We start from the raw sequence: 17,341 nt of genomic DNA, 5'->3' as shown, positions 1-17,341 counted from the left end.
AGTGAAGTAGGTGATTTATAAACATTTTTGACTTGTAAGATAGATGATTTATAGACTTTTTGGCTATTTCATTGCTGGAAAAGTACATAGGTTGACTTGGTTGAACTAGGTATAAGTTCCAGCTTTCAGAAAGTATAATTTGACTTAAATCTAAAGCTTAATGAAGTGATTGTTTTAATAAAACATAGCTGTTTTTTCAAATAATCTTTAAATAGAAAGTAACTGCATTTAACTTAAAAATGAATCATTTAATTAAATTGTTTCAGTAAAATTTTTAATGTCATGTTTATTTTTGTATTTATTTAATGTATTGAATAAAAAGGAGTGTCAATGTTTATATCTACTCATATTTTATTTAAATTAAATTTAATATAATTTGAATAATAATTTGAAAAAAGTCATTAGCATATCTATAAGTGAAAAGTACCGAAATTATTTATTATAAAAAAAAAAGAGGATAAGGTTAAATAAACTGGTGACTTAATATAATGCAGTCCTTCTGGCCCAAAAAAGCCAACTATGTACTGAGACTTCATTTTATCAAAAAATTTCTTTCCTACATGAATGAACAACCCATATCACATGGCAGTTATTGTTTACCAACTTACCATTCATCCTACACAGATACTCCCAACTATTCTATTTGCTCTGGCTTTTACCATATCAAGGGTTGAGTTGTGTTTACAAAGTAGAAAATGCATAACAGGCAAAATATTACCTGCTTAAATAAGGTAAAATAAAAGCAGCAGGATCTGTATATATTGAGGTCTGCAGTGTGTCTACATTCTATCAGATTCATATACTATCAAAGCATGTTATATCAAGTCATTAGTGTATAACAAGAAAACAAACTTTAATACCTATTTTCATTATTGCATTCATACATAAAATAGATTAAGTTAGTAGTGTTAGCAATGAAATTTATTACGTAAGAAAATTAATATAAATATAAATTTTTTCAGAGTTTTCAATAGTTTCTGAAGAAAAATATCCACCAATATTTTTAATCTTGGGTTATTCTAATGGAATTCAAATATGGGGAATTTTGGTAAGAGAACAGTTTCATAGCTAATATTAAGAAATTATTAAAATGCTAGAAAATATGTTAAGAAGAAAATTTGAATTTAATATTTTTGAATAATATGCTGGCCAAAAGTATTGTAAAACATGAAAATTTGTCTTTTTTTATGATGTAATTTTGAATAATAGAATAAAATAATAGTATTATGTTGTTTGTTTTTATATCAGAAAGATATTAATTGGATATGAAATAAGCTTATTGTTTTATTGATAATTATAAAAGAGCAGAGTTTCTTAATTTTCTTGTATTTAAATTCTGTGCTGTATACATTAAGTAAGTTTCACATCAAAGGAAATAACATTCAAACTACATCAATTATCTATAGCAAAGAGTACTTTATACAGGCTCTTTTTTTAGATAAAAAGTGAATTGGTAATCATTTGGCCCACCGTTATTCTTAGTAATTGTTACAACTTTCTAATGTATGAAGTCAATTAATTTTTGGCAAAAATCAATAGAGATTTCACTAAACCTTGCGGTATAGTGATTGAATAAGATAATTCCCTGTATACACTTCTCTAACTGCATTTACAAATAACTAAACCTTAAAAAACCTTTAAAATGCAGTCTTTTTATTTTATGAATAAAAACATTGCATTTTAAAAGTCTTTAAGGTTTATTTAATAATTTCCTGTTCTAATGCAATAGAATAAAGCAACAGAATACAGGTATCTTGTACTTAATGCTGTTTTGCTTAATGCACAAAATTAATTGCGGCAATCCCTTTATATATGCAGTAGAAGTTTTAATTAATGCAGCTTTACCAGCTGTCTTTATTTAACATAGATACTGTATTTGATTAATGCAATTTTGATATACATCGTAGCATCAAGGGATTAATTAACTGCATTAATCAAGGGATACCTGTAATCATTTTAAGCAGTATTTTATGAAAAACAAAGAAATTGCAAGTCTTGCAATACTTATGGCCACTGATATACAGGAGCCAGAGTTGCCAGATTGGGGTTTGCTTTACCTAAAATGAAAACTTTTCAAGTCAAGTGGGGAAATTTTATATTCTTGAAGGGAAAATTAGGGAATATATAATTTTTTATTTTCTCAGTTGACTAGAAAAGGCCTTATTTTAAGTAAAGAAAACCCCCAATATGATAACCCTGACAAGAACTCTCCTACTTATGAATGTTTAACTTATGAGCTTTCAGATTTACAAACAATTTGACAATACATCATAAAATTTAAATTTCTCATGGATTCTGAAGTTCTGTTAGTGCTTGTGGAGTGGCATTGAAGTCAGTCTTTAGCCAGTAATAAATAAAAAATTAATTAATAAGCAATAGAAATAATCCCACACATAAACAACACATCCCACAATAGAAATAAGCCCACATTAATTTAATTAATGTGGGCTTATTTCTATTGTGTGTCATCATTTTTCGTTTTCATGCAAATTCTCAGTTTCTATTGCTGCTCATGAGGTGGATCAAACTTGGTAATGTTTGAGTAATGGCATTTTTTGATATTTGCAATTTTTATAAACGTTCATGATTAATGCTTCAAAAAGGCATCCAAAACATAATAGTAAATCTAACAATGGTGATAAATGCAAGAAGTGTTGTCCTATTACCATGGAAACTAAACTCAATGTTATAAAACTAAGTGCATTAAGTGAAAAAACCACATTTGAAATACCTGCTACTAAGTAGTAGTGAATGGATAAATGAATATAATGTATTCTATTAAATATGTTGAAGGATCAAACACTAATAGTACAAGATTATTCTGTGTACAATTATTCGTTCTAGATTAATTTTTGACTTATGACAAAACCTTGGGAACCTAACCTGTTCCTAAGTAGAGGAGCTCATGTATATATTTTTTAAACTCAAAGTGTTATGTTGAATGAAATATATATATATTTCATTGAATGTAAATCTGGTTATTATTTTATAAGAAATAAAAGTTAATGTAAATATAAAGTAATATGAAATTTCTAAATGTTGAATCTAAAAATGAATGGTTATTTGAATCAGTTTTAATTTATATTATAATGTAGACTTATTGTATATATTTTTAATACTATAGTTCCATATTTTAAATTGATTTATAATTCTTAGGCTATTAATATAATGTTGTTTTAACACCCATGGGCAGTAAACTGAAAGCAAATTACTGATAATAAAGTTATTCACTTTCCTAAAATGTTGAATTTTAATACTGTACTACACTCCTTCATACACACAAATAACATATACTTCTTTTGCCATGTGGGTGCAGCCATCTTTGATAAGTTATAGCTACACAAAGGTAACATAAATGAAGTCTGCTACTATATATGATGCCAACACACTATACATTCTGAAGTTGCTTTTTTGTAGAATGTGTTATGCAGAAAAGTACTCAACAGGTCTGGAATTGTCTGCTGAATGCAGAATATTTTGCACATCTATATGTAATAATCAGTACAGGACCTTTTGTGTTAGAATTATTTTATTTCACTTACAAAAGTGCTCTTTAGATACCGTTATAAATTATAGAAATAAAATAATTCAAACACAGATTAAAATAATAATAAATTACTAAAATCATCACTAAATACCTTTGGTTGCTGAGAGACATTTATTTGCTATCTGCTAACATTTTCAGCCTAATGTATAGGCCATTCTTAGGTGACATTTTTGGAATGTCAGTTACAAACTGTTCCAAAATAGTATACAATAAATATAGAATATTAGAATTTCAACTTTTAAATATTTGAATATAAATGTAACATCTTTTTCAAATAATTCCAACATAAACATAACATAAAAATTAAATTCTAACATAAAAGTGAAATGAAATAAAATAAAAAATAAAACTGGGATTGCAAATTTTTAAATACAAAAATATATCATAGTAAATGAGATAACTAAGAGTTTGTATAAAGAAGCTTCTTTATAGTGTATCCAAACTGGAGATAGGTGAAAACCAGTCCTCACTTTTTATGTCTGACATTACTTTTAGTAACTGGTTGTAAATAACTAAAAAATAATCTGTCAGACATAAAAGTAAAGGCTATTTCATTAATAAATTAATAATAATCTTGTTTTTAGAGCTGAAAATAAGAAAAGAATTATTAATTTTCGTGATTTTTACTTTTAACAAAAATCTTATTTGTACTTTTGTAATCAAAAGCGTGAAAATATACTACTTTAAATGATTATGTATTTTCACAAATGGAGAAAATTTAGGATTTAAAAATATTATTATTTTTTTAATATTAAAATGTTACCAAGTTTTACAGACTAATACTTTTATCTCATTAATGTATGTAATTCAAATCTGCTTATTCAAAAGACTAAAGTTGTTTAAATTATTTTTGAAATCTTTTTCAATTCTTCTCGAATCAGTTTTAGCCAAAACTTTTTTGAAATAAAATTTTTAACTTCTAATAAAACATTGATTTCATAATGTTTTATTCTGTTTTTAAATTTTAATTATGCTATACAGTAGACCCCTATCTATAACGTGGGTTCATATAACACGGATTTGTATAACACTGTGAAAAAAATTGCGATCGTGTTTATATAACACACTAAAAGAGACTCGTATAACACGGTAAAACGTCATTGCCGACTAGTGTCACAACATGATTGGACGAATCTGGACCAATAACGGATATTGTTCAAATCGTTGAGTTTAAACGAGCACTGGACCTAGTAAAAAACATTTATTATTCAATGGCCATAAAAATTATATTTTTATTAATGATGTCTCCAAAGTTTAGTGAATTTTTCGCAGAAAAATAACTTATCAGGAAACACACGCCCGCCATTTGATGAGCCACTCTATGATGAAAACAAGCTTAAGCAATGGCGTCATCAAACGGTGCACACTCGGTGAGTAATCCTACAATTTTTTGTTTATAGTATAGTTTATATGGATTATTCCCAAAAAATTATATGTGATTTGGAAATGTTGAGTTAAATTAGTCTAGAATCGGTTAAATTTATGGTAGAAAACCTTTCAAACGGCCGTAGCCCCTAAACTGCACAAGTGCCGGGTTGTGATTGGCTCATGTATTTAAGTGATTTGTACAACACGGAACGTATCTACCATGTTATAGGGGGGTCTACTGTACTGTACATTATAATGATGTAGAGGTGCTATTTTAATATTCTAATACTTTAGTTTCCTGAATAAGCAGATCTGAAGTAGGTATGTCAAAAATATTAATTTTATTTTTAAATTTGAAAATATTAAATTATTAATTTATTATTATATTTATAGGCAAATGGAGAAGCACAAGAAATACTGTCATTACGTCAGGGACCTGTAAAAACTCTGAGATTACTTCAAACTCCAGAAAACCGTAAATTAAATTTTAAATTTTGCATTAAAGAGCACATACTATACTTACAATGTCAAATAATTGTAATTAATTACAAGCTACATTTCAGCTGGATCATGCCAGTATGGAGTACCAACAGATAACATGAAAAAGTATCAGTATCAGTAGCCTGTACATAGTACTAGCAGTTGCTCAGTAAAAGCAATAAAGTTTGTCTCCATATGTGAATACTGGCAGTAATGCTTTTTTTTGAGTCATATTCAGTATTTGCTTTTTAACACTATGAACTGTTTATACAGTTTATAGTATTTTTATATAGTCAAGAGTTCCACTGTAATTTAACAAATCTACATTTGCAAGTATTATAGAGATATAGAGATCATAATCAGAAAGCAATAAATAATAATATAAGGCCAAATGATTGTTGTATTATATCTGGCTATCCTAATGCCACTGATTACTAATTAAATGTCAAGTTGGCGTAGAGATGGTGTTAGATGTCATCTCTTGATAAATTTAATAATTAAATTAATATTTAAAAAATTAATTTAGAAGGTTCTGGAAGAAAAGAATTGGACTCAAACCTACAATTCCTGCTTGCCATGCCAGTTACACTACCTGGACCTCTAGTATTTGCTTCTAGAACTATTAATTTTGATTTAATCATACTGGTTACTCACAGTGCTGACTGGGGAAAACTACAGTGCTTGTGAACAATAACTCCCACCATGGAATTCAACCAGTTATTTCTTTATCTGGCATAGTATGCATATACTATGCTGGGATAAAGCAATAGCTAGCTGAGTTTGTTTCATGGTGCATGGTATATATATATATATATATATATATATATATATGCACACACACATAAATATAAACATAAATAAATAAAACTATATTTCCTTACTGAAGAGACAATATAAAATAAAATAATCAACCATTCCAACTTCAGCAAAAATTCTTTAATCCTAAGAACGTTTTCAAACGCATTAAGCGTCCATCTTCAGTTACATCTTTAAATTAAATATGAAATTCGAACAAATATTAAATTCGAACAAATATTACGTAAATTAACGGTACGATTACAATAAATAAATAAATACATAAAAATAAAAATAAAATAAAATAAAATAAAATAAACAGGATTATCGTAATTTACAAAATTATGCCAATATTTCATAAACAAATAAAAGTACACAATGCATTAATTATACGCAAAGTACGCAGAGAAGTATGCAATGCATTAATTATAGGGACGCTGATGGGCTTTCCACAGCTTGGAAATCTTTGTGCGATGATTTGGGCTAAACATAGAAGTACGATAATCTTTAATGACGGATGAAGGCAATTGTAAAGAAATACTGCGATAATCCGTGATTGGTAAACCGCACGTTGGTTTTTTGTTTGGTTTTTTGTTTCGTTTTATTTTTTGTTTTATTTTTATTTTATTTTTATTTGTTTATGAAATATTGGCATAATTTTGTAAATTACGATAATCCTGTTTATTTTATTTTATTTTATTTTATTTTTATTTTTTATGTGTTTATTTATTTATTGTAATCGTACCGTTAATTTACGTAATATTTGTTCGAATTTCATATTTAATTTAAAGATGTAACTGAAGATGGACGCTTAATGCGTTTGAAAACATTCTTAGGATTAAAGAATTTTTGCTGAAGTTGGAATGGTTGATTATTTTATTTTATAAACATAAATGAAATTGATTCTTAGATTAATGCTAAATGATTGCCAGATTACATTGGATTATATTAATGCTATTAATTACTAATTAAATGTTGAGCAATTTGGCCTAATTTATGGATGTTTATATTTTTATATGCCAGAGTAAAGTGATAGCTGGCTGAGTGCCATGGTGAGAATTATTGGTCATGGGCTCTGTAGTCATTCCCAGTTGGTACCGTAAGTAACAAATATAGTTATATCTAAATTAATAGTTCTGGAAGCAAGATCAGACAGAGGTCCAGGTAGAATAACTGGCAATGTATACACACAGCAATTGGGAGTTACAGGTTTGAGCTCTGCTTCAAGCTGATTCTTTTCTTCTAGAACTTTCTAAATTAATTATTAAAATATTAATTTAATTATAATAATTAAATTTATCTAGAGATGGTGCCTACCTCCCATCTGTAGGCCAAATTACTTGTCATTGTATTAATGCTACTAATTACTAATTAAGTCTGATGTAATCTGGCAATTGTTTGGCATTAATCTAAGAATCAAGTTTATGGATGTTTATATTTGTAATAATATATGAAGAATTATATAGCCAAAGTTATAGTGATAATCAAATGATAGTCAAATTAAGTATTGAACTAGAATTTGGCTAATTATACTGACATTACTTGTTACCTTTAATCTAAATTATGTAAACTCAATAAACTATAAAAAGTTCTCACATACATGACAAAATAATTCCATACTGATGAAGTAACATCTCAAACTTCTCGTAGACTACTGCTGAAGACCAGAATTTTATTCTCTCTATAGTTCAAATAAAATCAAAACTATAAAATTTAAATAATTGTACACAGCAAATACTATTAAAATAAATAACATACAGCGCTGTCCTTTTATGTAACACTGACAGACAGTGCTGTATATTATTTATTCATCTAAAATCAAAACTTTAATATCAGTAGTAATATTGAGTAAATATTATTTTTATGTCTTTTATTAATGCAAATGATAAAATCAGAAATTATTTAAATACTATAAATATTCTAAATTGAATACATTTTAAATGTATAAATCTTCATAGATAACAGAAAAATTCACAAATATATTTTACAATATATAGAATTTAAGATGATTTGGCTACATATTGTATAATATGTGCTTTTTAATATTTATTTTTGTAATAATGTTGTCAAAAATTTTAATATATTTGATTTTAGTCAACAGACAAGATGTACTGGCTTCCAAATATCCTCTTATAGCCATGTGTGATGGAACAAGGTAATATTAAACTTGATAAAAATACTTTACAGACAGATAAATTCAAAATTTATCAATAATAATTACAGTAGAATTTTATTTTATATAATTGTATGTTATATAAATTATATGTTATGAAGAATATTATGTTATATAATTTTTCTTGTGTTATTTGATTAAAAAAGACAGATGTTTTAATAATAGTAAAACTAGTTTGTTGAAAATTTTGAAAAAAATATATCTTGTTAGAAAATCTTATCTTTTTTGATAAAGTTTTATCTTATTTGTCAATTGATTAGATATTGCATATCTATGAATTAAAAAACAATAATTTGGCAGCTTCCCAAATTTATTTTGCTATTATAAAATTATAGGATATCTGTTTAATTTTTATTATATATGAGGATTGAAATTATAGCATTTTTCTTGTTCAGTCAGTAATTGAAAATACAATATTTTTTAATGTAGTTCTCAATAATTGTAAATGGAAAAGCTGTTAACCAACAAAGTTAGAATTAAAAATAATAGTTGAATGTTCATATGTCAAAATTGTTAATGGAATGCAAATAATGCACACATTTATTTATTTTATATTCCTACAAAAGTTAATGTTCAAAAGAACAAGCAATCATTGAAATGAAATAGTAAGCATTTTTGCCTAAAGTGCATTAATAATTGTGGATGAAGGTGACATTATATGTAGTCATAGAGTACAATCTAATTTTTTAAAACACATTATTGTAATTGTTATTTGAAATGATTCTTTGAATTATCTTGATTTATTTAAAATGTTAATAAGTTTGACAAAATAATAATTTAAAATATTTATTTCAAGTCTAATAAACTAAAATCATTTTTTTTTTTTTTTACATTTTTTGTTTCTTCTTAATTATTTCTGTTCTGTGAACAGTAAAAGTAGGGACACGCTAGTTGTTTTTTGAGCAGCAAAATACACTTTATGACAGAAAAAGCAAATTATTTACAACTCAAAGAAGTTCAAAACTGCTCAATTCTGTGTGCAATAAGAGTCAGAGTTTGTGAATATCATCAAAACATTACCAGCAATATCATATTCAAACAATGTGGTGGAAAAGAAGATATACAGCATTTCTAAATGACATTATTTATCTTGTTTGGTTATGAATGTATCATTCTTTAGGAAAAGGAAAGAGAAAAGTGACTGAAAAGTGTTTATATGCCATAAATGTTTCTGAGCAAAAAATGTCTAGTTAATTAAAAAAGTCGAATTGCTAAGTTAAGGAGCTAATACTCAAACTCTTCAAGCCTGGAATATATTATACATAATAGCAATGAATTGAACCTTTAAAGAAATTCCAGGATAATTAGTTGCAAATTCGATAATCAATTGCAATCTCTAACGTTTTCGATCTACTTAGGAGATCTTTCTCAGGATTCATTAAATTGGAATGCAGAAATTGGAACATTTTAAAAAATTATTTAAAAACATATAAGCGAGAACTTTTCAACTAATTCTCTTAAAAATTTAAAATAATATTTTAAATCGATTAAATTGAATTTAAATTTCTCGTCTTATGATGGAAGCTTGGTCTAGATCAGTGTTTCTCAACGTGGGGCAATTCAAAATGGACTCATCCAGAGTTTAAGTTAACCGTATAGCTGCTGTATGCTCTATTTATTGTAAATATCGATTTAAGTTAGTTTTAGTTTTCTTTGTTCTTTGTTTCCCTTTCCTTCTAGAACTTTCCTTTATAACCCTTTTCCCTTAGGGTGGGATTAACAATTCTGGGAACCACTGAGAACAAAGAGATGAACAAAGTCCTGATGCTGGTGAAAGAGGAGAAAGGACATTCTTTGCCCAGACCTTGAGGTGGACAGACGTGAGTTGTTGTGTTCCAGGTTGCATTTGGCAGCGACTGGAAAGTGCAAGAGACTTTGATGAAAGGATTAGGTTTAATTGTGGTTACGACAAAACAGTGTGGCAATTAAGTGTATATGTTAGGGAGGCATAAGAATTTTAGAAAGGCTTGGGTGTGGCATAGCACAAAAAATGTTGGGAAACACTGGTCTAGATGGACTTGAATGTCATTGTCTGCGGCATACCTGGCTAGAGCGGTGTGTTGTATTTTCCTTTACTGATATCATACTTGTGTTCAGTCTGCCTTACTTTGAGAGATCGTGTGGTAGTGCCAATGTACTCAAGATCACGCTGGAATCTACTGTCTCTCAGTGTAATCTTATAAATGCCAGGGATCCTAAGCATGTTGGTGTTGTCCTTTCCATTTCTTAGGATGTTATAAACAGTGGGAACATGCCTATAAGCTAATCTATCACCTCTGTGATGGGCAATCTCTTTATATAAGCTTTTCATGTTGTGGTTATAATCTAGAACTATGCGGCACATGTTGTGAACATTCCCACTTAGTGATGCAACATTATTGGGCGTAGGAGTACCCCTGTTGGAATAGGCATTTGCTAATTTACAGATAAGGTGTTTTTTTGTAACCATGCCTTTTAGCTATGTCCTCAAGACGTTTAAGCTCTTTTAACGTGTCCTTGTAGTATGTGCAGTGGATAAAAGCACATTTGGTTAAGGCACGAAAGGTAGCTATTTTGTAGATATGTGGGTCATATGAGTACGCTGGTATAAACAATGGAGGGTGAGATGGTTTACAGTGGCGTGCCGTCATTGGAAGCGATGGAAGCGCCGATTTCACCTTCCAATGACCTTCCCTTGTATTTTATAAAATATAAATTTTCATATTTTAACGTACAGCATTAATTAAAATTAATTTTTATTATAACTGCATTATGTATCTTTTTCAAATTTCTATACTACATGTGAAAAAAACGATAAGATTGCTATTGTATATTCGAATAATTCAGTGGTGGAAGGAATGTCAAAACCAGGTCAGTTTCCAATCAGCAAGATTATATAGGCATTGGCACATGCGGTTTACAGAGCACCAACCTCAACGGTTTAGCCGGTAGAAGCAACACACGCATAAAGCATCTAATTTTATATCCCAGACCGGTTCTGAGCTGTTAGCTGCCTGCCTGTCAACTTCCAAGCAGCCAGATTATAGGCATTGGTGCATGCGCTTTACAGAGCACCAACGTCACGGTTTAGCTGGTAGAAGCAACACACGTAAAGCATCCAATTTTATATCCAGGACCGGTTGTGGGCTGTTAGCCCGCCCGCCTGCTAGATATTCAGCCGCCCTCGCCCGATTATGTGAATCACGAGTAGACTAGATTAACGGCGGGCAACCCCGGCCCGCGGCCAGCTACGGCTCGCGAAAAGTTTCTATCCGGCCCGCGAGATCTTTAATAGATTATTAAATTGGAAAAAATAACTAATTAATAGTTATTTTTCCAATTCTTTGTAATTTTCAAAAATGATAAGAGAAATAAATGTAGTAATTAACTTTTTATTTATTTATTTCATATTTGCAGACTAAAAAAATTACGAGTCACAAGAAGGCGTCAATTAACTACTATGGCCCGCGGAAATAACGTAAAATTTATTCTGGCCCGTGTTATAAAAAAGGTTGTCCACCCTAGACTAGATTTATAACTTAACCCAACCGATAGGAATTTACTGGTATGTTTTTATGATAGTTCTGTATAGTTGAGAGAAGTTTTAAAAAAATCCATTAAAATATTTGATATATTTATTCTGCGTTTATTCTGCTCTCCCATCTTATATTACTTATGGATTTCAATGTTAAACCGGTGATATTACAATTTAGTATGTCCCATCTGTAAGGGGATGGAGAAAAAACGTGTGCAGTGTTAAAAAATTAACTGTTACTTTGGCAGCATCGTTTACAACCAAATTTAATGAATGAGACGTACAGTACAATGGTACAAGAAAGCTCCGGAATTTATTTTTCTTAAATTTACGATTTATGTATCGGTGGTCATAAAAATTTCTTTCCACTTCTTTCCCAAGACTACAGATATTCAAGTACAAAGTAACCGGTTTCGACTTATTTCTACTTAAGATGTAGTTAAATAATTAAGCGATTGGGGAATTAGAAACATAAATAAAACCCTGATGAAAGAGCCGAAATTTTACTTAAACAGAAGCTTAACCGAACCAATCTCTTGCCGAGTACAGTGGGGTCTGATCTCTTCATAATATTAGATGTAATAAAGACAGAAATTTTTCCAGTTCAATGAGAGTGACCGAAAAGTTGTAAATTTTGGAAATTTCCGCGAACACTTGGTCCTAAAACGAATTAGTTAGAAAACGAACGATGGACAATCTGTTAAGTTTAACATATTTAGATTTTTACAGCTATGGTGAGAAACATTTAAAATCTACAACAACCCTGTCGCGTCCTTTGAGATATACTAGTGTTGCGACAAAAGAGGCATTTGACATTGACTGGTATCGGCACCCTCGGGATTTGGCACACCTACCTGTACCTTCTCCGATTCCATTCACAAGCCACTGGTAGGGAGCTATTTGACTAAGTGGATTGTTTTAAGATTTAAAAAGTAAAGAATATTTTGTTATTTTTATGTACATTTCTTCACAAAGTTATATTTAATTATAAGTTTTTTTAAAAGTATATTTGTACAATTGAAGAACTTTTTTACTACGCATGTATATTCATCACACATTTTGTTTTACTAAGTAAGTTTTTTTATATAATTTTAATTTTAGCCCTTATATTGTGGCTAGTGATTCAAAAATTTATTTTAAAAAAGTTTTGGTTCAAGACCATATAATGAAAAAGAAAACATTATTAAAAGAGAAAGACCAATACCTAAATTAAATATAAATACGTCAACAAAAAAATTTTGACATTTTGACAATAAAATTTATGACGAATGGCGATTCTTTCGTAAAATTGAAGCAATTTGGAAATCAAAGCGAAATAGAATTTAACATTGGTAGACAATATAAAATAAATATTGAAAATTATAACGAGATAATTACGATTAATAGATATATCTAAATTAATAGACGTTATATGTTTTTTTCTCAAAGCAAGAATTGGCATTTAGGGGCCATAGGGAATTTATTGAATCTAATAATGGAGGTAATTATATTGAACTTTCTTATTTATTAAGTACGTCGGATAATCTATTGAAAATACATTTAAAGAAGTATGCGGTTTCTACTGGCTTATTGAACAAACAAATACGAACGGGCCCCGACGCGCAATTAATTGATTGCCCCTTTAAGTCGGCTTCTTACAGAAACACCGCTTCCCTATCATCAAATGTCACGGCACGCCACTGATGGTTTATGATAAATATTGGTACAGATAACACTGTTTATAATACTGATATTGTGATCTAAAAAGTGTGCCTTTGAATTGCTGGCTTGGTCTAATTTTATGGAAAGTCCATATGGGTTGTTATTCATATGTTCTATGAAACTTTCTATATTTGGTTTTTCTTTCCACAATATAAAAATATCATCAACGTACCTTCTGTATATGATAATACTAGAAAGGAAAGAAGCTAGGACTGTTTTTTCTAATAACCTAATAACCATCTCACAAAGATCCCCCAATAGGGGACTGCCCATCGGTACACCTCTTTTTTGTAAGTATGTTTTGTATGGTTATTAGGTTATTATCTAAATAATATTTAAAATAATTACATTTTAAACAATTAAAATTCATAATACAAAACAAATAATATGATGTTTAATTAAACAATAACATTTTTATTCAAGAGCTGAACTAGGTAGCGATTACCCTGTAACTTACTAAAGGTGTTTAGGGAATTTACTAACCTAAAGATGATCACAACTTTACATATAAGATGTAGGGAGATTTTTTAATTATTTTTTTAAAGTCAAGTTTTATATGCCATAAAATACAATAATTATGTACAGACTTCCAAATCAAATTACATTGCATGAAGCTGATAAATTATATATATATATAATATATACAGTGTAAAATAAAATATCAATACAGAGTGATCAAATCATAAAGATGTATATAATGTATATACTAAAGATCATAAATAAATGATAAAAGTATCTATACTATCACGCTTAAGATTTTTACACCTTAAACATTTATTTATCACAGACATGATACACAGCAGGGTAATAAAAAAATACAACTAGCTTGTGGTGTCACCAAGTCTACTCCTGAAAAGTAAACTTAATCTACTCCTATACTTCTTACTGTAAACTTGATGAATTATAATTCTTTCTTCCACAAAAACCTTGAAGACCCCGACGGGGTTGAAAACGTTAGCAGTTGTATAAACACCTAACACTGGATTGTCAAGGTTTTTGTGGAAGAAAGAATTAATCTACTCTTTTTACATTCTTTATTTTTATATAAAATTGATAGTTGTATTACTATTTTATAAAGTTATTTAGTCAATTTGTATAGGATAATTAAAGAAAATTAACTGTTTAAATTAATTTTTAAAATCTTTATTTATTTTAGTGCTGGACAACAATTTTGTGCAATTAACTTCACCTCCTTAAGAACGGGAGATTCTGTTCATTGTTTAAAATTTAAAATTCCAGTTGTTGACATGTTTTATAATAGAAGGTAAGATTATAAACTAAAAGTCTAAATTTATCAGGTCTTTTGTTTTTCATGCAATTTTTTTTTTTTTTTTTTTTAGAGTAATAGTCATTACATTCCATGAAAAGATTTCTGTATTTGATGCCATAAATTTTAAATTTATGTTCACTGTTGCAGGTAAAAATGAACTTTTACAAAATCAGAATAGATTTGCTTTATTCTGTTTATATATTTTGATTGTCATTGTTCTAGGTTGTTACCCATGTCCTGGAGTACAAGTTAATCCAATTGCTTTAGGTTCAGCTTGGCTAGCATTTGCAGATAGAAAAGTTAGTATAATTTGTTAATGAATAAATTATTATTATTATTATTATTAATTTTTGTTTGTTTATTAATTTTTTTTTTCTGTTCTTTCTAGTTAATTTCTGTACATCAGACTTGTGGTGGAATGGCTGGAAATGGGGTACAGTCTTATGCTGCTACAGTACTTCATGCTGCCAAGGTATTTAATTTAATACGTAAAGAAAGATTCTGGTGTTGGGATGATTAAAATAATTAATTCTTTTTAGACAATTACAAAAGGTCTGACTATTTTTGGGGAGACTGTAGCAAGCAGTTTGACTGGTCATAAAAGTCAGCCTTCAGTCAGCAAAAAGGATCAAAAGGACACAGAACATTTGCAACCTGGAATTGTAACTATTTTAGACATAAAATCTATAACTCGAAAGGAGGTAAGTATAGAATAATGTCTAGATAAAGTACAAATTTGTATAATTGATTTTTTTTTTTAAACATTATAATTATGAGAAACTTAATTTATTTTAGGTGAATATAGATGAAGATTCAGATGGTGAAGGCATTGTTGCTCATTTTCCAGCTCATGCTAACGAACCAATTTCCGCTCTCTCATTTGATCCAAGTGGAAGATTATTGTTCACTGCCTGTAGACTAGGACATAATTTTCACATATATTGTATATTTCCTCATCCTGCCAGTTCTACCTTGGGTGCTGTACATCATCTCTATACTTTGCATCGAGGAGACACCACTGCTAAGGTAAACTGTAGAGTGAATTGGCAGTCTAGAAACATGAAGAAAGCAAATCTCATGTAAAAATATTGAAAGTCATATGTTAAAATTAAAAAATAGAGATATCTATAATGCATTATTTTCCATAGATTCAATATTGCAACAAAAAAATGTCCAGGAAATAAAAAAGTTATGGAAAGAGTAATAAATGTTAAGTTAATTGGTAAAAGACGATATGCTTTTTTGAGCTCATTGGTTCAAAAACACTTATATTACCTTTTTACAAATGTTTGGAAGAGAGACACAAGTGGAAAGCTAATTGTTACCTATTTGTTAAACTGCACATTGATCATAACATATTAGCTCTCTGAGAAAAGGTGCAAAAAGGAAGACTAGTATTGCCACACCGTATGAAAAAAATTGACATTAGTGTCAAAATAACTTCCAAACTTATGTTTAACATACCATGAGCTCAGAAACCAACAAACCAGACAATGGAAATTTCCTAGAGATAATTTTATTACTTTCCAAATACAATCCAGTATATTGAAGTTAAGACCCTTTACAAAAATATACAATATTTTCAAGTCTTTTCTTTATCCTTTAACACAACCACAGAAGTAACAGTAAAATTGGCTGGAAGAAAAACTTCATTAAAAAGACATATAATAATAGATAAAAATTCACAAAGTTTAAAAATGATATCAAACGTCAGCCTTTTATTGGAGGATCTGACATTTTATATTAAAAACAAAGATACATTTTCTCACCCATTGTCAAGTCCCTAGCCTATTTATAGCTGGTTCTAGCATCTAAAAAAAAAAAAAATCAATTTAGTACTTAAAATAAATTTATCAAATGTGACAAAATTCACTCAAAGCTGAAAAGAAAAGTTAGATACTTATAAGATCACTTACTGTATCTATTTTTTTATAACATTATTTTTAAAGACCACCATTAGTTATGTAATTTTTGAAATTAAAAATTTAATTAGAAACAGAATAGTAAGGGGAATTACAGAGGCCACTTTACATTCACTGCAGATCAACACTGCAACTGATATTACACAAAATGACAAAAAGTTCAATTATTGTCCAATATGTTTTAAGTAATGAAGTTTATTGGAGTATTAGACTGTAAAAATTCAATTGTGTAAGGAATATGTAACACGATAACTGAATTTTTGGAAAGTTTTGGTCTAGATTTAAAGAATTGTATTGGAAGTTCTACAGATGATGGAGCAAATATGCAAAGACCTTACAACTATTTTTCAAAATAGTTGACTGAAAACGTACAAAAAATCAAGTACATGTGTGATATCATGCCCACACATGTACTTGAATGAATGCCAAAATCTTGACATTATGAATCAGAAAATTCTGTACTGGATTGTTCAAACCTTTTTATTTTAATTAATATTGGTTCAGTATTTTTTTAAAAATCTTACCAGTGTATTTATCATATATTATGAGATATTGGTGAATGGACAAGATT

General features: G+C 28.9%; 1 protein-coding gene across 2 annotated transcripts in view; it reads left to right on the top strand.

The window, feature by feature from the left end:
* Positions 1-17,341, top strand: part of rudhira — an 80,661-nt gene that overhangs the window by 36,793 nt on the left and 26,527 nt on the right. For both annotated transcript variants that reach the window (XM_067288159.1, XM_067288158.1), the window contains exons 4-12: positions 963-1,048; positions 5,309-5,390; positions 8,285-8,345; positions 14,735-14,842; positions 14,919-14,995; positions 15,071-15,147; positions 15,237-15,320; positions 15,388-15,549; positions 15,644-15,874. In XM_067288159.1, the coding sequence (XP_067144260.1) occupies positions 963-1,048; positions 5,309-5,390; positions 8,285-8,345; positions 14,735-14,842; positions 14,919-14,995; positions 15,071-15,147; positions 15,237-15,320; positions 15,388-15,549; positions 15,644-15,874 (968 nt within the window). The remainder of the gene's footprint in view (positions 1-962; positions 1,049-5,308; positions 5,391-8,284; positions 8,346-14,734; positions 14,843-14,918; positions 14,996-15,070; positions 15,148-15,236; positions 15,321-15,387; positions 15,550-15,643; positions 15,875-17,341) is intronic.

Source organism: Centruroides vittatus, unplaced genomic scaffold, assembly GCF_030686945.1.
Source record: "Centruroides vittatus isolate TY-2023 unplaced genomic scaffold, ASM3068694v2 scaffold_769, whole genome shotgun sequence".
NCBI lineage: Eukaryota > Metazoa > Arthropoda > Arachnida > Scorpiones > Buthidae > Centruroides > Centruroides vittatus.
This window is presented reverse-complemented; position numbering and strand designations above follow the sequence as displayed.